At 56.8% G+C, this 21,913-nt stretch overlaps 7 protein-coding genes across 7 annotated transcripts; 4 read left to right on the plus strand and 3 right to left on the minus strand.

The window, feature by feature from the left end:
* Positions 1 to 7: 7 nt before the first annotated feature.
* EX895_002295 (uncharacterized protein) lies at positions 8 to 1,714 on the plus strand (the record flags this gene model as incomplete). The annotated part of the gene is made up of 1 exon (XM_029882894.1): positions 8 to 1,714. One exon carries the CDS (start codon positions 8 to 10, stop codon positions 1,712 to 1,714), a length of 1,707 nt encoding a protein of 568 aa, XP_029740649.1.
* A 1,274-nt stretch (positions 1,715 to 2,988) lies between these two features.
* EX895_002296 (uncharacterized protein) lies at positions 2,989 to 6,029 on the minus strand (the record flags this gene model as incomplete). Its single annotated transcript, XM_029882895.1, has 2 exons — positions 2,989 to 5,862; positions 5,961 to 6,029. 2 exons carry the CDS (start codon positions 6,027 to 6,029, stop codon positions 2,989 to 2,991), a joined length of 2,943 nt encoding a protein of 980 aa, XP_029740650.1.
* A 1,726-nt stretch (positions 6,030 to 7,755) lies between these two features.
* On the plus strand, positions 7,756 to 9,216 carry EX895_002297 (uncharacterized protein; the record flags this gene model as incomplete). The annotated part of the gene is made up of 1 exon (XM_029882896.1): positions 7,756 to 9,216. The coding sequence occupies one exon, from the start codon at positions 7,756 to 7,758 to the stop codon at positions 9,214 to 9,216; it is 1,461 nt and encodes a 486-aa protein (XP_029740651.1).
* Positions 9,217 to 10,102: 886 nt separating this feature from the next.
* On the plus strand, positions 10,103 to 12,316 carry EX895_002298 (uncharacterized protein; the record flags this gene model as incomplete). Its single annotated transcript, XM_029882897.1, has 1 exon — positions 10,103 to 12,316. One exon carries the CDS (start codon positions 10,103 to 10,105, stop codon positions 12,314 to 12,316), a length of 2,214 nt encoding a protein of 737 aa, XP_029740652.1.
* A 1,186-nt stretch (positions 12,317 to 13,502) lies between these two features.
* On the minus strand, positions 13,503 to 14,294 carry EX895_002299 (uncharacterized protein; the record flags this gene model as incomplete). The annotated part of the gene is made up of 4 exons (XM_029882898.1): positions 13,503 to 13,682; positions 13,775 to 13,875; positions 14,059 to 14,140; positions 14,292 to 14,294. The coding sequence occupies 4 exons, from the start codon at positions 14,292 to 14,294 to the stop codon at positions 13,503 to 13,505; spliced, it is 366 nt and encodes a 121-aa protein (XP_029740653.1).
* Positions 14,295 to 15,072: 778 nt separating this feature from the next.
* Positions 15,073 to 18,729, plus strand: EX895_002300 (uncharacterized protein; the record flags this gene model as incomplete). Its single annotated transcript, XM_029882899.1, has 1 exon — positions 15,073 to 18,729. One exon carries the CDS (start codon positions 15,073 to 15,075, stop codon positions 18,727 to 18,729), a length of 3,657 nt encoding a protein of 1,218 aa, XP_029740654.1.
* A 569-nt stretch (positions 18,730 to 19,298) lies between these two features.
* EX895_002301 (uncharacterized protein) lies at positions 19,299 to 21,722 on the minus strand (the record flags this gene model as incomplete). Its single annotated transcript, XM_029882900.1, has 1 exon — positions 19,299 to 21,722. One exon carries the CDS (start codon positions 21,720 to 21,722, stop codon positions 19,299 to 19,301), a length of 2,424 nt encoding a protein of 807 aa, XP_029740655.1.
* Between the last annotated feature and the right edge of the window lie 191 nt (positions 21,723 to 21,913).

Genomic DNA, 21,913 nt, shown 5'->3' on the forward strand with positions numbered 1-21,913 from the left:
CTCAACGATGAAGTACCTCAGCACAAGAGGTGGCGCCGAGCGTCTCACCTTCGAGCAAGCCGTACTTACCGGTCTCGCTCCCAACGGAGGTCTCTTCATCCCCGCACAGATCCCTCAGCTGCCCGCCAACTGGCAATCCGAATGGGCCGACCTCTCCTTCCCCGAGCTCTCGCACCGCGTCCTTTCTCTCTACATCCCCGAGGATCCAGCACAGGGCGGTATTCCATCAGCCGATCTCCAGCAGGTCATCAAAAAGTCGTACGCCACTTTCCGACACAACGACACCACACCGCTCGTACGCCTCGACGACAAGGAGTGGTGCCTCGAGCTGTGGCACGGTCCCACATTTGCTTTCAAGGACGTCGCGCTGCAACTTCTCGGGAACCTCTTTGAATACTTTTTGCAGCGAAGGAATAAGGGCAAGCCGCAGGACCAGCGCGAGAAGCTTACCATCGTCGGTGCCACTAGCGGTGACACGGGCAGTGCTGCTATCCAGGGTGTCCGATCCAAGGAGGACATTTCCATCTTCATCCTCTTCCCCGATGGTCGTGTCAGCCCTATCCAGGAAGCACAGATGACCACCGTGCTCGACGACAATGTCCACAATGTTTCGGTGCAGGGAACGTTTGATGACTGCCAGGACGTCGTCAAGGCGCTCTTCTCCGACGCCGAGTTCAACGCCAAGCACCGTCTCGGCGCCGTCAACTCGATCAACTGGGCGCGTATCCTTGCCCAGATCGTCTACTACTTTTCCGCATACTTCAGCTTCCGCAAGCAGCTCGGCTTGTCTGCCTCGGAGCCTACGCCCAAGGACCTCGAGTTCGTTGTACCCACGGGCAACTTTGGTGACATTCTCGCCGGCTACTACGCCAAGCGCATGGGTCTTCCCGTCTCGCGACTTGTGGTGGCGACCAACGAGAATGACATTTTGCAGCGATTCTGGGCGACCGGTCGATACGAGAAGTCGAGCGCTGCTTCATCCAGCTCGGGCGCGTCCTCGGTGCAGACCGAGCCAGCGCAAGGCTCTTCGGACGGTGCGCAGCAGCAGGGCGGTGTGCGAGCCACGCTCTCGCCCGCAATGGACATCCTCGTCTCGTCCAACTTTGAACGTTTGCTCTGGTACATCGCCTACGAGTCGCAAGCCGCCTCACACGCCAATGCGTCTCAGCAAGAGAAGGAGGAAGCAGCTGGCAAGCAACTCGCGTCGTGGATGCAATCGCTCAAGACCGAGGGCAGAATGCAGGTCGACGACCAACAGCTCGCCATCGCCCGTCGCGATTTCGCTGCGGAACGAGTCTCAGACCAAGAGATCCGCGAAACCGTACTCCAGTACTTCACCCGCAAACCCACCGCAGCCTTCCCCGCCGGCTCTTACCTCATCGACCCGCACACCGCCGTCGGATTCAAGGCCGCCGCAAATGTCGCCGCCGCCACCAAGCCTCATCAGATCGTCCTGTCCACTGCGCACCCTGCCAAGTTCGCAGAGGCGGTCACGTCCAGTCTGGAGTCCGCCGGCGCCGAGTTTGATTTTGAGCGCGACGTGCTTCCCAAGGAGATGGCCGGTTTGCTCGAGAAGGAGAGGCGCGTGATCGGGGTCAAGCCCGAGGGCCAGCCTGGCGTGGAGGGTTTGATCACGGCGGTCAAGGCTGTGGTAGAGAAGCAGGCGGATGTGGTCAAGGCTCGCGCTGAGTCTGCTAATACTGCTAGCGTGTAGTGTGGATGATCAGTTGAGTCATACTTTCCTTAGTTCAGTGACTCGTGGGAATGACTACTACCATTCTTTGTGCATCGATCGAGTCTCGTGTCTCGTGTGGGGGGATACTGTGCTGCTGGTGCTGCTTGGCTCCGCTCATTAGCCCAGATCAGATGGAATGAGAAGAATCTGACGATGTGAGTGCATTGTAATGTATTACGTAATACCGAGTGCTTGTTTCCCGCAGCCCTTTTTTTCTTGCTTTTCTTCTTGGGCTGAAGAAAAAAGAGCGACAGCTGCAAGAAGAAAGCTGGTTCAAAAAGCAACTTTGCTCGATGTCTTCTTGTCCTTCCTGCCATCATCATCCTCATCATCAAATATAGCAACGAGCTATGTGCAACTAGTCAGAATCGGCGTCTGCGTGGAACGCCCAGTATTGACAGCATCTGTGCGGCATTGCGGCTTCGTCCTTGTTCCGCAACCTAGTCTCACGTCTCTCGTTCCGACGGTGAGCAGCCTGCACTTCTCCGCTTCACCACCTCGCTGCCGTTCCGTCTTGTCCAGCGTCACATCCGCCCTCCCCCGCCCTCTCATCGCCCTGCCAACTGAGCTCCTCCTTCTACCATTCCCCATTCCCGTTGCTCCTTCCCTTTCCTACTTGCGCCACGATGGCTCTTTCGAAGCCCCATAACCTAGCCTCTCCGTCCCTTTTTCAAGGGTCGGATCGTAGGCTCGTAGGTTCCCGGCGAACAATTTGATGTTCGCCTTTGGGGTCAAAAAGTAAGCCTAGATAGATATCATTGTATACAGAGCAATATTAATGGTCGTGTGTCGACTATGGATCACAATCCCACAGGTCGATGCACACTACCCAATTGCTGTACATCCCCCTCCCATAATCCCTCTGTCTCTTCCCCTCTGCGTCGCCTCTTCTTTCTTTGGTCTGCAGGGTTGCATTCATGTGGGATAGCGCGTGCACAATGCGGGTGCAGAACAACTCACCGACTCATGCACTTGCTCTCGTTTGGCACCTTGCAATGTCAATCGTTCGACGACAGCAGTTTCGTAGCAGAAGGACTGTGTGTGTGTGATTGATCAATCGAAAAAGAACGTAGATGGCGGTGAAAAGTGGGAAGTGATCGTTGTAGAAGTGAAACATCTCGGCAAGCAAGGACAAGGATCGCAAGAGAACAGAGGAGGGAGGAGTTGGCCACGCGGTAGCAGGCACTCCCAACACGACAAGCAGCAAAGAGCAGCAATGCGAGAACCTGACAAAAGACTGAAACGGATAGGCTCTATCGACCAATGCCGTTCATCATCATGGTAACACCAGCACCCGAACCAACGATGCCCACCGCTTTGAGAGGCGTCAATGCACCGCCTTTGCCATTGACGCCTTCGGCAGCCTGGGCAGCACCAGCACCAGCCTCGGCCTCGGCAGCAGCGGCGCCTTCGATCGTAGCGGGTGTGCCCGCAGTTCCCGTAGCCACCCTCATCTCCGACACCATGGCAGGCTGTGCAGCCCCATAAGCGGCTCCACCAGGACGGTAGACCGAGGCGGCAAAGCCGTTCTCGAAGGGTTTGTTCCTCGGAGGCGCACGTGCGAACGTCGAGAAGCCTCCTTCTGCGGCGGTAGTGCCAAAAGGCGACATGCCTTGACGGGCGCTTTCGGGCAAGCGGGAGAATCCACCGCCTCGGCCAACCGCGCTCACTCTCGAGAATGCACCTGCTCCAGCGGCCTCGGAGGCGGCTGCTGCTCCACCTCGACCAAGCACGGAGGCTGCACCCACACCCGTTTCGGACGCAGCAGCGCCTCTGCCAAGAACCGATGCGAGGCCCGTACCGGCTCTCAGCAAACCAGGCGCTTCCTCAGCTGCTGCGATGAACGTTGCAGCAGGTGCTCGCTTGCCTAGAACATCCCGTCCATGTCGTTTCTTGAGAACGGGATCCAGCGCACCCGTCGTCACCGATTCTGAATCGTCAGACGAGCTAGCAGAAATAGGCTCGACAGCATTATCACTAGACACCGCAACAGTGTTGGCAGTAGCTGCTAGCGGAGCGGCGCCGTAGCTGACAGCTGCAGGCGCACCACCGCCTAGACCGATTCCTCCAGCGCCAGCAACAGCTGGTTGAAGCCTCTTGGACTCGAGGTACTGGGTATACAGATCGCCGCCCGGGGGCACGGCTCCCTTGGTGTTGGCGTTCGGAGTAACCAAGGGTACCGGCTTACTCTTTTGCTTCCCCGACACATACAGGTTGGCGAGTAGAGTGCCGCCAAACATGGCTGTGCCTCCGATCGTCAGCGCCGAGCCGAAGGCACCGGGTGTTCGCTTTTCAAGCTCGTGGCCTTTTTGAGTAGAACTATCTCGCTTCTTGAGGACGCTTCCGCCTCCCCCGCCGCCAGAGCTGCTTAATGTGCCGTAGCCAGCAGCAGCATTGAGCGACGCTCCCAGCGAAGAAGCGCCTGTAGCGCCTGTAGCGCCTCCAGTGAACGCTCCGCCCGTGCTGTAAGTCGACGAGGAGTCGGATTTGCCACTACCATAAGTGGCGGGCGAGTACGAACCCAATCCCGGTCCCGCATAGCTAGTCGTCGACGAGGACGAACCTGATCCGCTGCCAGCAGTGGACGGGTTCGTAGTTGCGCCGTAAGTAGAGCCTTCCGAGTAGCCGCCTCCGCCCATTGTGCCAGGCAGTTGCTTCTCCGGAATATCAGCAAGCGGATCAGCACCCGAGGCAACACCGCCATCTGCGCTTGGGTAGCCAGCCTGCTGCTGCTGCCGCTGCTGGGCGGCCATCATCTCCTCCTGCTTCTTCTTAGCTTCTCGCCTCTTCTGATCTTTTTCCTCGTCTCGATCCGAAGGGAACTGAGTGGCAGACTGAGCATAACCCAGAACGCCACCGAACAACGCCAGAGCCGTAGCGCCCAGCCAGGCTCGCTTGGTGAGATGACTCTGATCGTCACGACGTCGCAGCACCGGATCGCCGCCACCTCCAGCACCTCCGCCATAGCTTCCCCCAATTGAGCTGGAAGCAGCTTGTGCCGCCTGCAACCCACCTTCCGAATCCGTCTGACGCTGGGCAGCACGCTGAGTTTGGGCCTGCTGCTGTTCGAGCTGTTCGATGTAGTCAGTGTATCCTGGCATGGCGTTGGTCGCCAACTGTCCCGGCATACGACCGGGCACACCGACCGCGCCGAACGTAGGCGTGTCGTCGAGGTCCTTAATGACGTCTCGATCACGCGGATTTTCCGTTCGCCATCTTGCGTGCGTCACACCGACCCAGAGCAAGGGCAGGATGCTAGCGGCAGTTGCAACTCCTGCGACCTTCGAAGCAGTCCCACCGCCGCCGAAGATGAAGCGCTTGTCCAGGTTCGACGACGAGCCGGCCTCACTATGGCCGTTTTCCAAGTGAGGAGCAGGCACAACCGACCTTCTGCGCAGAACGGGTTGCGCTTCGCTCGATAAAGAGCTTTCCGAAGCATGTCCAGCGTACGTGCCGCCAGGATTGACCGCCAGGTTCTGTCGTGCGGAAGGGTTGACAAGAGACTGAGTTCGCGTGTCAGCAGTAACGGGAAGGTAGGATGCTTCAACGGGGTAAGCGATGTTGTCGACATTCGGGGATGTGCCAGGAGCAGAGCCGCCCGTCGACGCGGACGCAGGCAAGGCGGGCAAGGGCTGCTCGAGCGTCGCAGCAGCAGCACTAAATGAGTCCTTGGGCTGAATCATGGCAGGATCGTACGGGTCGAAAGGCGGCTCGTCGTGCTCTGGCTTTTTACCTCTGATTTGCGACGCGAAACCAGGCGCCAAAAGAGCGCCGAGACCCGTTCCGACGAGAGTCGACACCACCCATCGCCTGGAGATGTTGTGGCCATTTACGTCGCCCTTAGCAATAGATTCTGAAGAAAGATGGCGTTTGAGTAGCTGTCGGTTGATGACTGCTTCCGCAATGCTGCGCTTGATCTTGACAGCTCGCGCGGCGAAGGCTTTTTCCTCGGGTAGAGGCATCAGCGTATTCGTGTGACCGTTCCAGAGTGCAGCCGTGTCTATGAGCGTAGGTGGTGTAGGGGGCGAAGAGAACTGATTCGTCGCTAGCGCGGTGGTCTTGGCCGAAAAGAGGAAGTTGACCACGTTCAAGACGGCGGCGGTGAGACCAATAGCGGCGGCCGCCCTCTGACGGTACAAGCCACACACACCCCAGCAGACGGAAACTGGTGTCAGCACACGATCAGTACAAGGAGGGTCAAAGTAGGAGCTTGTCAACTACTCACAGTGATCTCTGGAAATTTGGGCGGCTCCTTTCCGTGCTTGGCCACGTGAATGGCATCTTCGATCTGCATATGTTGTTCCTTTGCTCTCTTTTTGTTGCGAAGCAATTTCTCTTCCTCGGCCATCTTGGCGCTAATACCGCTGTAGAGCTCTTCTTGAGGCAGAAGTTGCTTAGTGGCTTCCTCAGCGGCTAAGATTTCGGCACGTGTCATCAAAGGGCCTGCTGCACGACTCAGATGGCTCTTTTCGTTCCGATGGTTTTCATGAATATGATGGAGATGGCGGCGCTTTGACTCTTTGTAGTTTTCGTGCTTGTTGCGCTCTTTTGACCTGGTGGGTACGAGCAGTGATTCCTTTGCAGAGGCTGGGGCGGCTTGCGCCGTCAGGGATAGACATGCCAGGCAAAGGAAGAGCAGTAGCTCAACTCGCATGACGAGCGAAATGGTCGCCGTGGAATCAGTGCGACGATGAGGGAAGAGGCCTGCCTCTGAAGTACTAGGTTGAGTCCAGGAATGTCTAGTTTGTGCAGCACTTTGTCGTACTGATTCTGATGGATCTCGAACAAAAAAAAGAGATGGTGGTACTGAGGCTGGGGCGTGGTCGTCGAAAGGCGAGGCAGAAGGGTCACACTGTGAGGCGCCTCACCGCAGACTGTTCCGCCGTCACCCACCTACATGAGGTGAAATGTGTCTTGAAGCTTGGCCTGCAGAGCAGCACCCTGTTGCATCGAGTGAAAGTGATGAAAGCAAATTCAGAGGCTTCCCACCACAATTTACTCGCTTGTGTCTCGGTGAAGGTTCGCTCCGAGCCCACAGATGAAGTGGCCTCTCGAGGCAGATATTCATTTCGAGCAGAAACGCTCAAACAGGGCCTCATATTCGCATCAAGGCCTGAGGAAAGCCTGCGGTTCATTGCAAGCGCCTCACAATGTAAATTGGTCAGCGAGCTACGAGGGAGTCCGGCTGAACAGACACTGTTGGGGTTGGAATCTTGGCAAGGGTACCGAAATGGTGTCAGTCGCTTGCCGTCGCTACGCATCGACAACAGCGTGGTGAAGCTCATCCAGATGTCCTCATTGTGGGATACAGGGCAAAGCTGCAGTGTTCTCATGCCCTGCTGAATCGGTCCAAGACCGAAGGCTGTCCTGCAATTTGTGGCCATGTGAGTCGAGTTGCAAATTTCGAATGTAAATTGAAATCACAAAGTCACAGTCGGCCTGTTTGTCCGGGAACGGCGACCCACCTTTGTAGGCTCGCCCATCGTTGTCTCGGAATGGCGACAACCACGAGCGCCGCAGTCACCTTCATTACCATCACACTGGCCATTTCGCGTTGTGTATACCAGCACTTGATCCACTTATAGAAAGTCGTCCACCACATCGTGCCAGAGCATGTAGCGAGACCTTATCTCTCATCTCACCTCGCCGGTCTTCATGCCTTGAAAGCCATTTGTCCTCACGAGTTTTTGACCCACAATCGAGGCCGTGCGTCCTAGTAGACCTAATTTGGGCTCGTGCCTGTCCGTGTTGTACCTTGCAAGGTGGCAAAGGGGCCAGTTGCGGCTCATCTGCTAGCTATGGCACCTGCTCGGATCACACCACTCGAGCTGCAAAAGCCACGGATGTTGACCCGACGATCTCATCAAAAGTGCTTCACTAACGACGTACTTACGAGCCAGTCGTCCATCCCCACACGCTCCCTCCTGACTGTCCGACCCCGTCCGTTCCTTTCTTTCTCCCCAGTCCCTCTCCTTTTCACGGATATCGGTACGATGGTTGGCCTCGCAAAGACTCTCAGGATGGCGCTGGTCGCCACAATTGTTCTCGCTCTTTGCATGCGCGGAGCTGCTTCGGCGGGGCGATTTTGGCACTCTGCCGGATCCACACACAAACACGGTCCGAGAGCTCTTTTGGCCAGACGCTCGGGCACAGATTGTCCTGAGGGCAATGCCACTCTGGGTCCGTACGTCCAGGATCAAATCAAGAAATTGTCGTTAGCCTCAGCGCAGCGCGGTGGTAAAGAGCTTGTCAAGGATGGTGTTTTGCCTGGCAACACCCATGTGCACGTTCAGGCCAAGTCGGACCAGACTGGACAATCGCAATCCTGGTCTTGGTCGTGGTCCTCACACTCGTCCTCTTCGTCGTCTTCATCATCGTCATCAACCTCTTCCACGAAATGGTCGGACAAAGACTCCCATCACGCAACAAATAGCAAGGACGAGGACAGCGGCAACGAAGTCCTTCTCGCACCGCACAAATACGATACAGGGTCATCCATGCAGCCGCATCCGCGGCCGCAGCAAATTTCGCAGCCTCAATCAGTGACCGTTCATATCGAGACCAAGTCGGGTCGCACAGAAAGCCACTCGAGCTCAAAGCAATCGAAGTCGACTGCGATCGAGGACAGGAATGGCAAAGTGGTCCGCCACAGCTCGAACACCGAATCGTCTTCATCTTTTTCCTCCTACTACAGCCATTCGTCCAACGTATTCCATTACGTGATCAGCGGCAACACCGAGAAATGGAACAACCCGGCTCCTTTCGCGAATCCTCAAGTCGAATGGACTCGATCTTCTCTTTCGTCCAAGCTTGCCATCAGCTCAGCGACCGGCCCACACATTGCTCGTCCCGCCATGGCCGACACGTGCAATCGGAAATTTCCCTTCACGAGTCAGGCATTTACAGCCAGCGACAAGGAACCTCGCTTCGCCAAGCCATTCCCCAAAGAAGCACTGGACCCGGTCTCCAAAATTGCACTGGACCTGCACAACGTTGAACGAGCACGATACAGCCTGCCACTGTTGCAGTGGAATGCCGAGCTGGCCAACATGGCGTCGTGCTGGGCCGACCTCAAAGCATACGGCCACTCGGAGGACCACTTTTGCGCGTCAGGCGAGAACATCGCCATGGGCCTCGGCAGTCCATGCTACAGCAATCCTATGGAGGGTATGAAGAACGCCGTCTACTCCTTCCTCGACGAAGACCGCAACTGGGCGCAGAACCCGCACATTAGCGAAGCCAACGGTCACTGGACGCAGATCGTTTGGAGGGAGACTCGCTTTATGGGATGCGCTGTTGCGCAGCGCAAGGACTTTATGGATGGCTATGATCCCAATGACCAAAGGGCGTCGATGTATGTCGTCTGTGAGTACTATCCGCCAGGCAATGTCGTGGGAGAGTTCGACAGGCAGGTTCCTGCTGTTCGTCCCACGCCACAGCTACGTTCGAGCTGCTCCGCCAACGAGAGACACGGCAGCTAGCGGCAGCTAGAAGTAGCAAAGGGCTCAAATTCCTTCTTGTTCGCTGTTTCGTTCTTCTCCTTTGCTGGCCCGTCGCTGCCGGTCTCGCCGTCGGTCTACCACTACGCCTCTATACCTCTCAGATGCCTGTCTGTCCGACTGTTCACAATCTTTCCGCATTCGTCTCGTTCCATATCCGAAGTGCTGGCACTTGCTCTCTCTGTGCTTTCTCGTGTTCGTGTATGTTGAGTTCGTCTGGAACGAATGCGAGACTTTTCTCCCTCATGTTTCTGCCTTGCTGATGATGGTTGGGGATGAGGTTGAGAAGGGGTGAGACTGAGGGCATTGTAGGCTATATATTTGCAACATTCTGAAATACCATGCATGAAAATCTATCCCGGCTAGCTCAGTCGGTAGAGCGTCAGACTCTTATTCAAGGGTTTCCGAGCTTGTCTCGGAGTTACATCTGAATGTCGTGGGTTCGAGCCCCACGTTGGGAGATATTTTTTTTGCAGCTCATTTGCTGCCACATTTGTGGATTTTGCGCTTTGTGGATTTTGCGCTTTATTCTGCGCTTTGCTTCGTCGCGTCAAGTGCTACGGTGCGCGTCCGTCACGGAACTTTTGCTTTTTTGGCCGTGGTTGGACCCTGAATTTGTGGTGATGACGACGAGACTCCGGACAACAACCATCTGCACCAACCAGCGACTCACCCATCACCCACCAACACGACCAACAAACAGCAGAATGGTGGCGCGAGTATCTGGCGCTTTTGAAGTCGGCTGTTGAATTTGATATTGCAGCATCTGCCTCACCTCCAGGACAGAAAACGACGCAAAGCACTCCCGAGGTTGGAATGGCAGAATCGCGACCAGTAGCGTAAGGTCGCCTAGCCTTGCTGGTCCGAGATGCGCGCCTCTTCGGTTGCCAATGGCATTCGCGGCATCTTCCCGCTCATCCGCAACCTCGCCCCACAGGCCATCTCTCCCCCCTTTGCGCTCCCGGCGCTTCGAGGACTGCGTCTCGCCATCGATGCGACGCTGCTCGTGCAACGGCTCCATTTTGCCGACGACCCGCACGCGTCTCGCCATGTCATTGGCTTCTACAGGCTCATCACGTCGTTGCGCCAGCACGGCGTGATCCCCATCATGGTCTTTGACCACCCGCAGAAAAGGCTGGCTCTCAAGGACCGCGAACAGGTCAAGCGCAGACACAAGCGCGAGCTCGATCGCATACGCAGCCGACTCGAGCATCAGCGACGCGGCCGTCTGCTCGAGCTTCAAGCACACCTCGATGCACTTTCCGATTTGCAAGAATCGGAACGTCGACTGGTGGGGGAGCTGCTGGCCCAGTGGCGAACACAATCAGAACAAGCAGTGTCGGATGACACAGCTGCTCCTACAACGCCGAAATTCTCCTTACCGCCGTCACCGCCTCCACTTTCGACGACACCTTCGAGACCCGAAAGAGTAGCCCACAGCATGCACGTCAACTGGCTGCAGCTCGAGGAGAGTTTGCGTAGCGGCGGCTCGAGTCAGTCCAAGGGCCAAAAAGCGCTGGCCGAAGCCGAGAAGCAGATCTATCAGACTATTGCCACCCGGCTCATGTCCGGCGAGGCACCACCCCCACCGCTTTCCTTGACAACAGAATCCGGCGACATGCTGATCGACGCACCATCCGACGCCGCAGCACCGCACCCACTGTCCTCGCTCAACGCGATGCATTACTCGCTCACAAAGACGTACGACCGTGCCACCACACCTCTGTCTGCGTCTATCTACCAGGACTGTGCGACGCTCAGCTCGCTCATGGCCGTGCCCGTGTTTTGGACGGGCGACGGCACGCGCACAGGTGGCGGCAGAATCCACGAGGCAGAAGCGTATGCTGCCTCGCTCGTGCGCTCGGGATTCGCCGACCTCGTGGCCAGCGAGGACAGCGATGTGCTGCTGTACGAAGCTCCGCTTTTGCGCGGTCTCATGGGAGGAGTGCGCAGTCCGGGTGTGTTGAGCCGCGAAGGAGCACGGGGAAAGCTTGAAGTGATTTGCGGCACCCGTGCGCGCACTGGCTTATTCCCGCCGGCGGAAATCGAGAAGCTGGTTCAGGCCCAGGCTCAGGCTCAGAGTCAGACGACGAATCAAGTAGCCAAGACGACAGAAGGCGACGCTGGCGACCTGTCCTACGACCGGGTGACCCGTTCACTCATGCTCGACTTTGCACTGCTCTGCGGCACTGACTTCAACCGCACCATTCCCGGAATCGGACCCAAGACAGCGCTTCGACTGCTGAAAGAACACGGCAGCATCTCGACCATTTTGCGCAAAGAGTCGAAGAAGTTCAGCCCGCCCGATGGGTTGTCGATTCGCGAATACGAGACAGAGCTCCGCCATGCACGCACAGTGTTTTTGCAGCCGCCCAAAGTGAGGGCGGCGGCTCGGTCGATATTGGGCAGCGCGGCGTCTGAGGCGGCTGCGGCGGATGTGGCCGCGCAGCAGTCGTTGGTGTCGGCGTCGGCGAGTATCGACAGGGTTCTGTTTGGCGGTGAGGCGGTATCTGAGATGCAACCTGCTCTTGTGGATGGCGTGGCGTCACCCGATGGGACGGAAGGCGTCGATTCGGCGGAGGTCAACACGTACTGCACTGCGGAGCCCGCCGTCGAGCTCGACGGTGACGTGTCCATCATCAACACCGATGCCATCTCGACCCCCGTCGACGCGGTGACAACCGGTACAACCACAGAGGCGAGATATGACCGCCAAGCAGTGCACGACTTTCTACGTTCACATGGCGTCTTCCGGTCCTCTACCTCCGACACCCACCCGGACTCCGAATGGGCGCGGGAACCGTTCGACAGCACACCGACGCGAGAGCAGGAATGGCGCGACTTGCTCGATCTCGAACTCGGCCTGACCACACCAGCGGGCTCTTCGGAGCTGTCCAGCGTTCTCGGAGAAGAGTCTGCCAGCGATGACGGACAAGGCGAGGCGCAGGTGCTGGGTGGTGTTGCGACACTAGGTGCGGACTTCTTTGGAGAGCGCAAGGCCGTTGCTTGCTGGAACCCGCACATGGAACAACACGTGAGACGGGAGACTACGGTTGCGAGACGGCAGCAGCCGACGTCGTAGTGCCCTCCGAGAGGAATGCGACGTTATATACATACCCTCCACACACACCCACACCATGCAGGCAAAATTGTCTGATAACGATGACACGCCAAGAAGCAAGCGATTGAGATTGTGTGAGGAGCAGGTACAAAAAATGATTTCTGCCGGGTTCGAACCGGCGACCTCCTCCGTAAGCCCTAACGATCTGAAAGTAGATCAGAATTGTTAAGGAGACGCGCTAACCAACTGCGCCAAGAAACCGACTGATGGTGCCCAAGCACTCATATTGCTATTAGATAGCCTACCATAGTCTCCAAGGCGAGAACGCAGCAAGCCCCCCATCCATTTGACGCTGTTGTGTCATCCATCTTTGCCGTCGTATCAGCAGAAAGCTTCCAACGCTCTTCCTCTTCCTCTGCCTCTTTCTCTGTGGTATCTGAGCACGGCCCCAAAATGCGTCGCTAACAAAGCTACCCAGCAAAGAAAGTGTTACTACTGCGGGGGACATCTCAGCTTTTTGTCGCTGTCCGAGCAACCAAATTGCCATCTGCTCCCAAGCGGCCACGAAAAAAAGACTTGGAAAAGACCTGGAAAAAAAAGAAAGGCGACTCCCAATAGGGGGCTCGAACCCCTGACATTCAGATGAAACTGTGCAATCCAAGGAAATCCTTGGAGACTTTGTGTTTAAAAGTCTGACGCTCTACCGACTGAGCTAATCGGGATGGAGTTGTCTACCTTTGCCGGATTTGGTGGCACGCGGCTACATAAACAGTCCAAGATGCTCCACAATTGGGGTGCAAGCGTGGGGCGTCGATTCGCTCTACACCTCCGCTCGACCTTCGTGTGCTTGAGTGTGCGGTAAATTCTGGGTGCTCGATGAGGACACGAAAGGGCACACTGGCGAGCGTAAGAGGTATCGGGCAGACGATTTATTTGAGCGGCAACGAAGTGCTTGGGTGGGTGGGTTGGGGCTAACGGTCGACCCTCCGGTGTCGCAACATCGCCTTCTCTCTCGCTGGCTCGCACGGTCACATACCCTCGACGGACACAGCCCCCTGCACGTCTACACGCGCCAGCACACATGCTATCGTTCCAGTGCACAGCAGCCAAGAGTCGATCACAGGAAGAGAAATGGATTCGAGCTACGAACAAGGAACAAACTGGGGACGGGGGAACCAGGCTTACGCTATTCGCGCGGTGGGTGGGGTCAGGCCTTCTGCTGAAGCTGGAGATTCCTGTGCAGCTCGGTCTTGACGTCGACGACGCGATCAAGCAGCTTGCTGATGACCTGTTCGCGGTTCGAGTCGAACGCCTTGTTGAGTTCTTCGAGTTTCTCTTCGGTCTCCTTGTCCACGGTGGTCTGCGAGCTGGAGGTGGATCCCTCGTGCTGTTGGCCGAGTGTCAATCGGAGAGCAAGTGCGATACTATGTTCAGCAACGGTGCACAGTGCGAGCTTGAATGAAAGCGCCGAATACTCACCTCCTTCTGGAAATCGTTGAACTCCTTCTCCTTCTGGGCCTTGAGCTGCTCAATCTCCTTTGATGCTTCGCTGCGTGCGTCCTTGAGCTTCTGCGTTCGGTCTGTTGGCGTGATTGGGACGCGATTGGAACGAGATGGATGTTGCCATTTGGGAGCAGTGCATGTGCAAAAGAGGTCAGCAAGTTGAACGTGCGGTCCATTACCTCTGGGCCACAATGGCGTTGAGACTGTCGGTCGACGGAAAGAGGGCGGGTGGGAGAGCCAATGCTGCAGATAAAACTCACAAGTTCGTGCCTTTGAGACAATCTTGGCAGCCTCCTTCTCAGCCTCGAGAAGGGTCTGAATACCCTGCGATTGCTGTGCGGCCTGTGTAGATCAAGATTGGCAGAGAGTCCGACGAGGCAAGGCGAAAGACGAGTGAGCGGTGCTGCTCTGGATGGCCTGCCAAAGTCGAGGCAGCGCGTCCACGGCATGGTCGCCTGGACTGCGACGAGTGTGACCGTGGTGACATGCTTACCATGATGAGTGTGCAGCAGTACGAGCGGTGTGGATCGACGGTGGCGGGATCGGAAGAGGTGATGTCCAAGTAGGAAAAGCTCGAGAAGGATTGGTGGAGGAGGAAGAGCGACGGTATCAATCGAGTGCAGTTCAGAGCCAGATTTGTGCGACTGCAGTCTCAGCAGCCGAGGGGCTTTGTGTGCGTGCATCCGTGCACTTATTCGATGGCCCGATTCTCGCTTCCCGATTTTCCTGTATTAGACTCTCTTATGGAAACACAGACCAGCGAGAGAGCCAATGACTGGAAAAGCCGTCCGTTCACACGAGCATCCAGCTTCTGGCTCCAATCCAAAAAATCCAATTCCATGCAACTCAGCACTTTGTTGTTCTTTCGCTCCAGTCTCGACGACTTCTTCTCCTTCTCACACATCTCCTCTCCCTTCCTTTCCCCATACACCTCCCTCACTCACGCAGCTCGCTCAAGCACGCAACGAGCAAGCGAGACAAAACCTGATTGGATACAGTCTGGCAACGCAGATCAGCACCACTCTGCACGGTCTCTTTCGCCGGTGCAACCTCTTGCGTCGACCTCCGTAGCAAGTCGGGGATTCGCGCGCTCAGCCGGCACCCTCGTCACACCGGATCAAGCACATCCTCTTCGTGCTCATACGGCCGCACCACCAATGCCTTTTGCATCTCGATACAGCTGATCAATCCCTCCGTGCCTACAGTGGCTCCAACACTTCTTGCTCCCAACTCGTTAGAGCGACACTCGTTTCAATAAAGCACAGCCAGCCACCATGGCAGCACCAGCCAACACCGACGCGCTCGGTCTGCTGAGTGCCGCCCTCAACTCGCCCGACAAGCAGAATGAAGCCCATCACCTCAACGAGCTCTACAACCTGCTTCAAGTGCAGCCGGGCAACATTCCGATCCTGCTGCCTTCCCTCATCTCTCTCCTGCCAAAGGCCAGCACGTCGCTGCGAGCATGGATAGCTCTCGTCATGGATCTCGCCTTTTGCCGGCCCGCTCTGTCCCAAGACACAAAAGCCACCCTTGCCATCCACGCACCCGAAGCCATCCTCTTGCTCATCAAGGACAAGGACCCGCGTCTCGCAAAGATCGCTTCCCAGTGCTTTGCCAGCATGTATCCCGTCCTTTTCCGCCTCGTCTGCAACGATCGCGCCAAATCAAATCTCTGGCAGACCGTTCAAACCATCAAGGCGCAAGTCGTTCACCTCTTTGACCATGGAAGCCAAGGCGCCAAGCTCGCCGTCATCAAATGCTACCAGCGCATCATCCAGGTCCAGTCGCGTGGCTCCACCGACCCTCGCGCACAGCTCAAGAACGACGTCAGCCTCAACGCCGTTCCAGCCTCCCACCCTTTCCTCAACGCGACCAGTCTCGAAGAGGAGGGCAATCGCCTCTTTACCCAGATCGTCACCTTGATCTTCACCAGCGACGTCACCGACCTCATCATGGCTTCGGTCAACTCGCTCACCGTTCTCGCCAAAGCGCGTCCTCAGCTCGGCTCCGTCATCCTTCGCGCCATGGCCACGTGGACCCCTGCCAGCCTCACCAACCTTTCTCACACCCAAGTACGCAACGTCGAGAAGACGGTTCGCATTTTTTACCTTCACTTCAGGCGCAATCAGCTCGCGGGTCCAGATTCGGCCTCCATCCAAAAAGCGCTCGAGGCACAGCAGCGCCGCATGGAGGAAGCAGCCAAGGCGTACCAAGCACAGAAGGAGGCAGAAGCAAAACGCAAACGCGAGCAGATCGACGAGGAGCTTGAAGGTCCCAAAAAGATTAAGCTCGAGCATCCCCAACAGCGTTCAGAGCCAGAAGCAATCACCTCACAGCAACTGGACTCAACAGCAGGCGAAGCGTTCCTAAGCGCCTCGATCAGGACTACCGGAGGCATCGACCACAATCCTCTGGCCGCCTTCGACGTAAAGACGCTTCCCCTGTCGCTCGTCATCGACCTCATCATTGCCAACCTCCAAGCGCTTTCGGACCACGACCTCAATGCTGCCATTGCCAACATGCGCGCAAATCTTCCTGCAGATGCGTCCACATCGGCACCTGCACAACTACAGCCTCCCTCTTCTCACGCCCCACTACCGCCACAACCACCTCCGCCTGCTCCTGCTCCCGGTCCACCACCGCCGCGGCCACCCTCCACAGCGCTAGCCAATGGTGAGCGAGTGAAAGCGGAGGCGCAGGCCGACGAAGCTGGTGATGACGTCGTTCAGGATCCGCTACAGATGGACATGGCAGAGGAGGATCTGGAAGCATTAGAAGCAAGCGGTCGCGAAAGAGACGCACGCCGCAGCGCTCAAGACACAGAAGAAGAGGAAGAGGAAGAACTCTCGTTGGGCGTCATCGAGAACTTTGCTCTCGCTCCTCCAGAGTATCTTTCACTCAGCGAATCCGATTCTCTCATCAAGGACACGGTTGCAAGGATATGCGACTTTGGCTCGTCGGCCTCATCTGCGCTGGCAACCGCGAACCTCACATCCGATGCGGGTTCTCAGGCGCTGTGGTCAACTTTGGTCATTCGTCTTGCAACGCGTGGATTCGCTGAATCTCGTTCTGATTCTGAGGCGGCAACAGAGCAGCCCGAAACCAAGATCGTAGGCGGCGTTGAGCCGACACGCACGCTGTCCGCGCAAGCCGACATCATCCGCACCTTGATGCTCGAATTTGTCAAGGCCGACTTTGCACGTCGTACGCGGTTCGCTGTCACCTGGATGGCGGAAGAGTGGTTCTGCGATCGCGTGCGCCGAAAGCAGGCCGCAGCGGATGCTACTGCGAGCAAAGATCAATATCCGCTCTGGCTCGAGAAGCTCGTACGAGCATGGATTCCCAGCATCGACGCCAAGGACCGCTCTCTGGCCAAGTTCCTCGCTGATTTGCCCGAGATCCCATCCGCAGTGCTGGATCTCGTCGCTGCGCTCAGCAAGGACAAGTCCAAGATGGTGGCAGGCATGTCGACTTTGCAGGACATTTGCATTTCGCGTCCTGCTCTTCGAGACCAGTCGGCGGAAAAGTTGCTGCAGCTGACCAGAATGGGCGAAAGATCTACAAGAGCTAGAGCTATCATTGCCATCAAGCAATGCGCTGTTGTCAACAGCACCCTTGAGGCCACCATCCTCGCCTTTGCGCGCAGCAACCTCGACATTCTCATTGAAACGCCAGAACCGTCTCCAGAGCAAGCCGAGTTCAAACAAGGCGATGACAAGTCCAACGGCGATACGAGTGGCGCTAACGGCGCCAACGAAGCGATCAAACCCGATCCGGAAGACGTAGATGGCGCTGATCGCAAGGAAGGCGACGAGGCTGCCAAGGAGCCGGAAAAGCCAGAATCGACCCATCCCGTTGACAGCGACGACGTGCTGCGCTTTGTCGAACTGCCCTTCTCGCTGTGCACTAAGATCCCCGACATGCTCGACGAAATCTTCGCGGCTTATCCACGCACGCCCAAGTTTGTACAGCAGGCCATCGAGACGCACATCGTCAACTTGATTCGAGCGCTCGGTTCCAACCATCCACGCCTGCTGACGCTGCTGCGCAATTTCCCGGACGGCGCCGACTCGCTGGCGCTGTGCATCCTCAAGACGCTAACGGAGAAAACCCGGACACCGGCGATCGTGGAGCTGGTCAAGGAGCTGGTGGATACGCGCGACGTTGATCCGCGGTTCCTGGTGCCGATCATGGCGGATCTGGACAAGGCGGAGATCATGAAGAGGTTGCCCAAAGTGGTGACGATCTTGGGGTCGCGTGCGCCCGAGGACCGGGCGTTGATCAAGAGCGTGTTTCAGAGCATTGTGCAGATGCCACCGCAGGGTTTCGGGTCGGTTTCCTCGAATTTGCCGCGTGTGAGGCAAACGGAGCTGCTCACGCCCGTCGAACTCATGGGTCTGCTGCACCACGCAGAGCACGAGATCGGACCCAATAACACGAAAGCTGCGATCCAGATCTGTTTCAGCATGACCGATGTTTACCGCTCCGAAGTGCTCGCGGCGGTGCTCAACCAGATCTCGGATGATGCAAACCTGCCGATGCTGTTCATGCGTACAGTAATCATGGCGGTAACGACGTACAAGTCGCTCTCGGGCTATGTGGCGCGCAATTTGCTCTCGCGGCTGATCACCAAGAAGATCTGGCAGAATGCGCCGCTGTGGCAGGGATTTATCTTGTGCGCTAAGCAGACGGCACCGAGCTCGTTTGGTGCGTTGATTCAGTTGCCCAAAGACCAGTTGAGGGAGGTGGTCAGTAGGCAGCCGGAGCTGAGGACGGGGCTGGTCGAGTACTTGACGGGCAAGGCGGGTGGGAACCGGGCCAGGTTGGCGACGTTTATGGATATGCTCGGGCCGGAACCTGACAGCGCTGACGCGGCGGCTGCGGCGGGTGGTGCGGGTGGCGGGGAGGCCCAGAACGCTGCTGCCGCCTGAAAGACCCTTTCAACGGGCGTGATATGTGTATCTCAATCGTTCACTGTAATTGTTATGTTGGAGCCTCTGTTCAATCGATCTTTGTTAACTTACATTTCACGCGCTTGACAGCAACGGTTTGACATCTGTGTGGGGGACGTTGTTGAGCACTGATTGCCCTGCACAGTACTGTACTGTACATTCGAGCCTTCGCGTGACTTATGACTTGGTCTTCTTGAGGATGTGCAGATTGGACAGGCAGAGCTGGATCTCCAAACTGAGCGCATCGGCGACGTTGGTCGCGACACCTGAAGGCTGCTTCTCACGGGCTCTCTTCTGCTCCTTCCGATTTCGCACATTGAGCTACAGTACTGTGTTTCTTCACACATCCAAATCGAATAGAGAACCACGAATGCTCATCAAACAGCACCGCTAATACCTTCCTTCTCGTTGTCAAACACACACATAAGCTAAGATTTTCAAACCCAAGTCTGTATTCTATTGATCTGACCACGCAAAGCGTTGCATAAGAACACAAGAGGTATAAAGTGGACGTTACAATAACACAGAAAAGCCCATACAGCGCATATTTAGTTGTAGTAAGGCCTGAACTCGCTAGGAGGAGGCATGAAGCCAGTCTTCGGAGGAGTCAGGTACGAAGTGAAGTTGCCGTCGGCTGTGTTGCTAGCGGCGGTGTTGCCCCACCAGCCGGTGGAAGCAAAGTCGCTCTGGGAACCCGATGGGAAGATGAGGCAGAAGAAGATGACGACGGCCGAGACGGCCGTGCCTGTGTCCATGGCGGCACCGAGGACATAGTTGTATCGTGTCCACCAGCCGGTGCGGTACTTCTTCATGCAGTAGTTGAAGACGAAACCACACAGCGCCCACGCGGTAAAATTAATACCTGTGGCAGGAGGCATGAGGCCCGTACCGGTAAAGATGACGGGCGAGTTGACCTTGCGGATGAACGAGCGGGGGAATCTCTTGGCGAGGCCCCAAACGATGACGGGGAAGATAGCACCAACCATGAACATCCACAACAGCTTGCCGTACTGCTTGCCAGGCGAGAAAACGGCACCAGGGCCGATGAGACCCCAAATCTGCGAGGCGGTACCAAAGACGATGAGGTAGTTGCAGGTGAAGCCATCCGAGGCTTCGTCGGTGCAGACATTGTTGATGTTGGAGAAGACCCAGCTCTGGACACCGAGAACGACAAAGGACGAAACCACGATGGCTGTCACCTGGGCGACAAACATGTCCCTAGGGGGAACCTTCATATAGTGGCCGAGCTTCATGTCGGCAGTGAACGAGAGACCCTGGTAGACGCACATGTAACAGAAGACCTTGAACATCATCATGCCCGTGGCCGAACCGGGGTGCATGTAGCCGATGATGAACTCGGAGATGACGTTGAGACCCACCTCCACGTTGGAGATGGCGTACACGATACCGACGGGCAGCATAAAGAAAGCACCGATGATGAGGGAGATGATAAAAGCCCAGACAGGGAAGTCGGTGGCGTAACCAGCAGTGCAGCCGACACCGAGAGCGAAGCAGATGACAAAGAGCACAGCGTACCAGAGCTTGGGCACTTCGGGGTATCGCTGCATAAGTCGGGCGTGGATGTCGCGCTCCTCGGTGATCGAGGTTGTGAGCTGCCTGTAGATTTGCTTGCCGTGGAAGAGACCAACGTGCACAATGACTGCAGTGATCGAAGCAAACGAGAGAGCAAACGAGATGGCGTACGTGACCGAAAAGTACTGCTCCGAGTAGGCATTGTAACCGGCAGCGTCAAAGTGAAGGTGGTCCGGGGTGGTGACCTTTGCGGTCTTGAACTTCTTTCCGAACCGGTCATAGACGCCGCTGGTCGAGTAAGGCAGGTAGGCAAAATTCCAGACGTTCTTGTAGTAGAGAATGGGGCCGATGAAGCAATAGCAGAATAGGAAACCTCCGAGGACGTTCGCTTGCGCCCACCATGGTGTATACAAGGGGTTGCCGACGTACGAGTACTGGTTCCAGTCGAAAGTAAGAGGGATAAGGCCAAGGCCCTGCTGAGTGCCGAGCATTTGGTTGAGTGGCACGTTGTGGGGAGCGATGAGGCAGAACCAGTTTCCAACCGACATGAGCGTGAAGAGGTAGCCAGGAAGGAAATAGAACAAGAAGGCACTTGCGCAAGCGATCAGGAAGAACTTGTATCGCGACATGTGGTTGCTGCCGGTGTCGACCTGTCGATGAAGAGCGGTGAAGAGCGCCGTGTTACCGAGGTTACCAGGCCAGATCATGGCAGCGGGCCAGACGAGCCATCGACGGAAAAAGCCCGCCATGGAGAAGCCGATGAGCTGCGAACTGAGAACGAGGAGGATAATGTAGCCGAAGCCCCAGTCAAAACCGTAGGTGATACGCTGGACGGCGGAGACGTTCGAGGCATAGGCACGCTGGTAGGTCACATTGGACATCACGGTGATCACACAGTGTTCCTTGACGTTGAAAGGGCCGGGATTCAGGGTGAACTGGAAGCGACCGAGCTTGAAGACCTTGGTGGGGAGGACCTTGGCCATGAAGCAGCCCATGGGGTAAGCGAGCAGCTGAGCGACGAACGAGGTGATGGTAACAGTTGGGTATCGGTAGCTGAGAAGCTGGTTGACGCCTGGAATGACAATGGTGAAGAGCAAGCCAAGGACCCATGTACGGAAGGTCATGACGGGCATGGAAGGGTCGTCAACGTTGGAGACGGCCGCGCGAACCTCGGGGTACGGTGAATCCTCTTCGAGGTCCTCCTCGATCTGAGCCTCGGCCTTGTAGTCACCCTGCTCGATGACGCGTTCGACAGCGTCGATCTTCTCGGTTTCCATGTTCGGGTCATTGATACGGTGGTCGAGGAAGTCAGCCTGGAGGTGCTTCTCGACATTGTGGATCTCTTCTGCGCCAGGCTTGGCGAGCTCTTCCTTGGAAGAGTCCTTGGCGGCCGAAGAGCCGTGGCTCGAAGATCGGACGACGTCGATGTCGTTGACCATTATGACCAAATTAAGCCCGGAAAGCTCTCGCGTGAGGCGGGTCCAAGCAGAGATGAATGGGGAGGTGGGGGAACTACGAAACGGTGGGAGGGAGGGATGTCGCTCGGGGCCTTCAAAGGGTATATGTAGTTTCCTCTTGAGGTGACTGGAGTGAGCTGGCTGACGGATGTACTAGCACACGCGGAGCAAGC

The sequence above is a fragment of the Sporisorium graminicola genome, chromosome SGRAM_14, assembly GCF_005498985.1.
Source record: "Sporisorium graminicola strain CBS 10092 chromosome SGRAM_14, whole genome shotgun sequence".
Lineage (NCBI taxonomy): Eukaryota > Fungi > Basidiomycota > Ustilaginomycetes > Ustilaginales > Ustilaginaceae > Sporisorium > Sporisorium graminicola.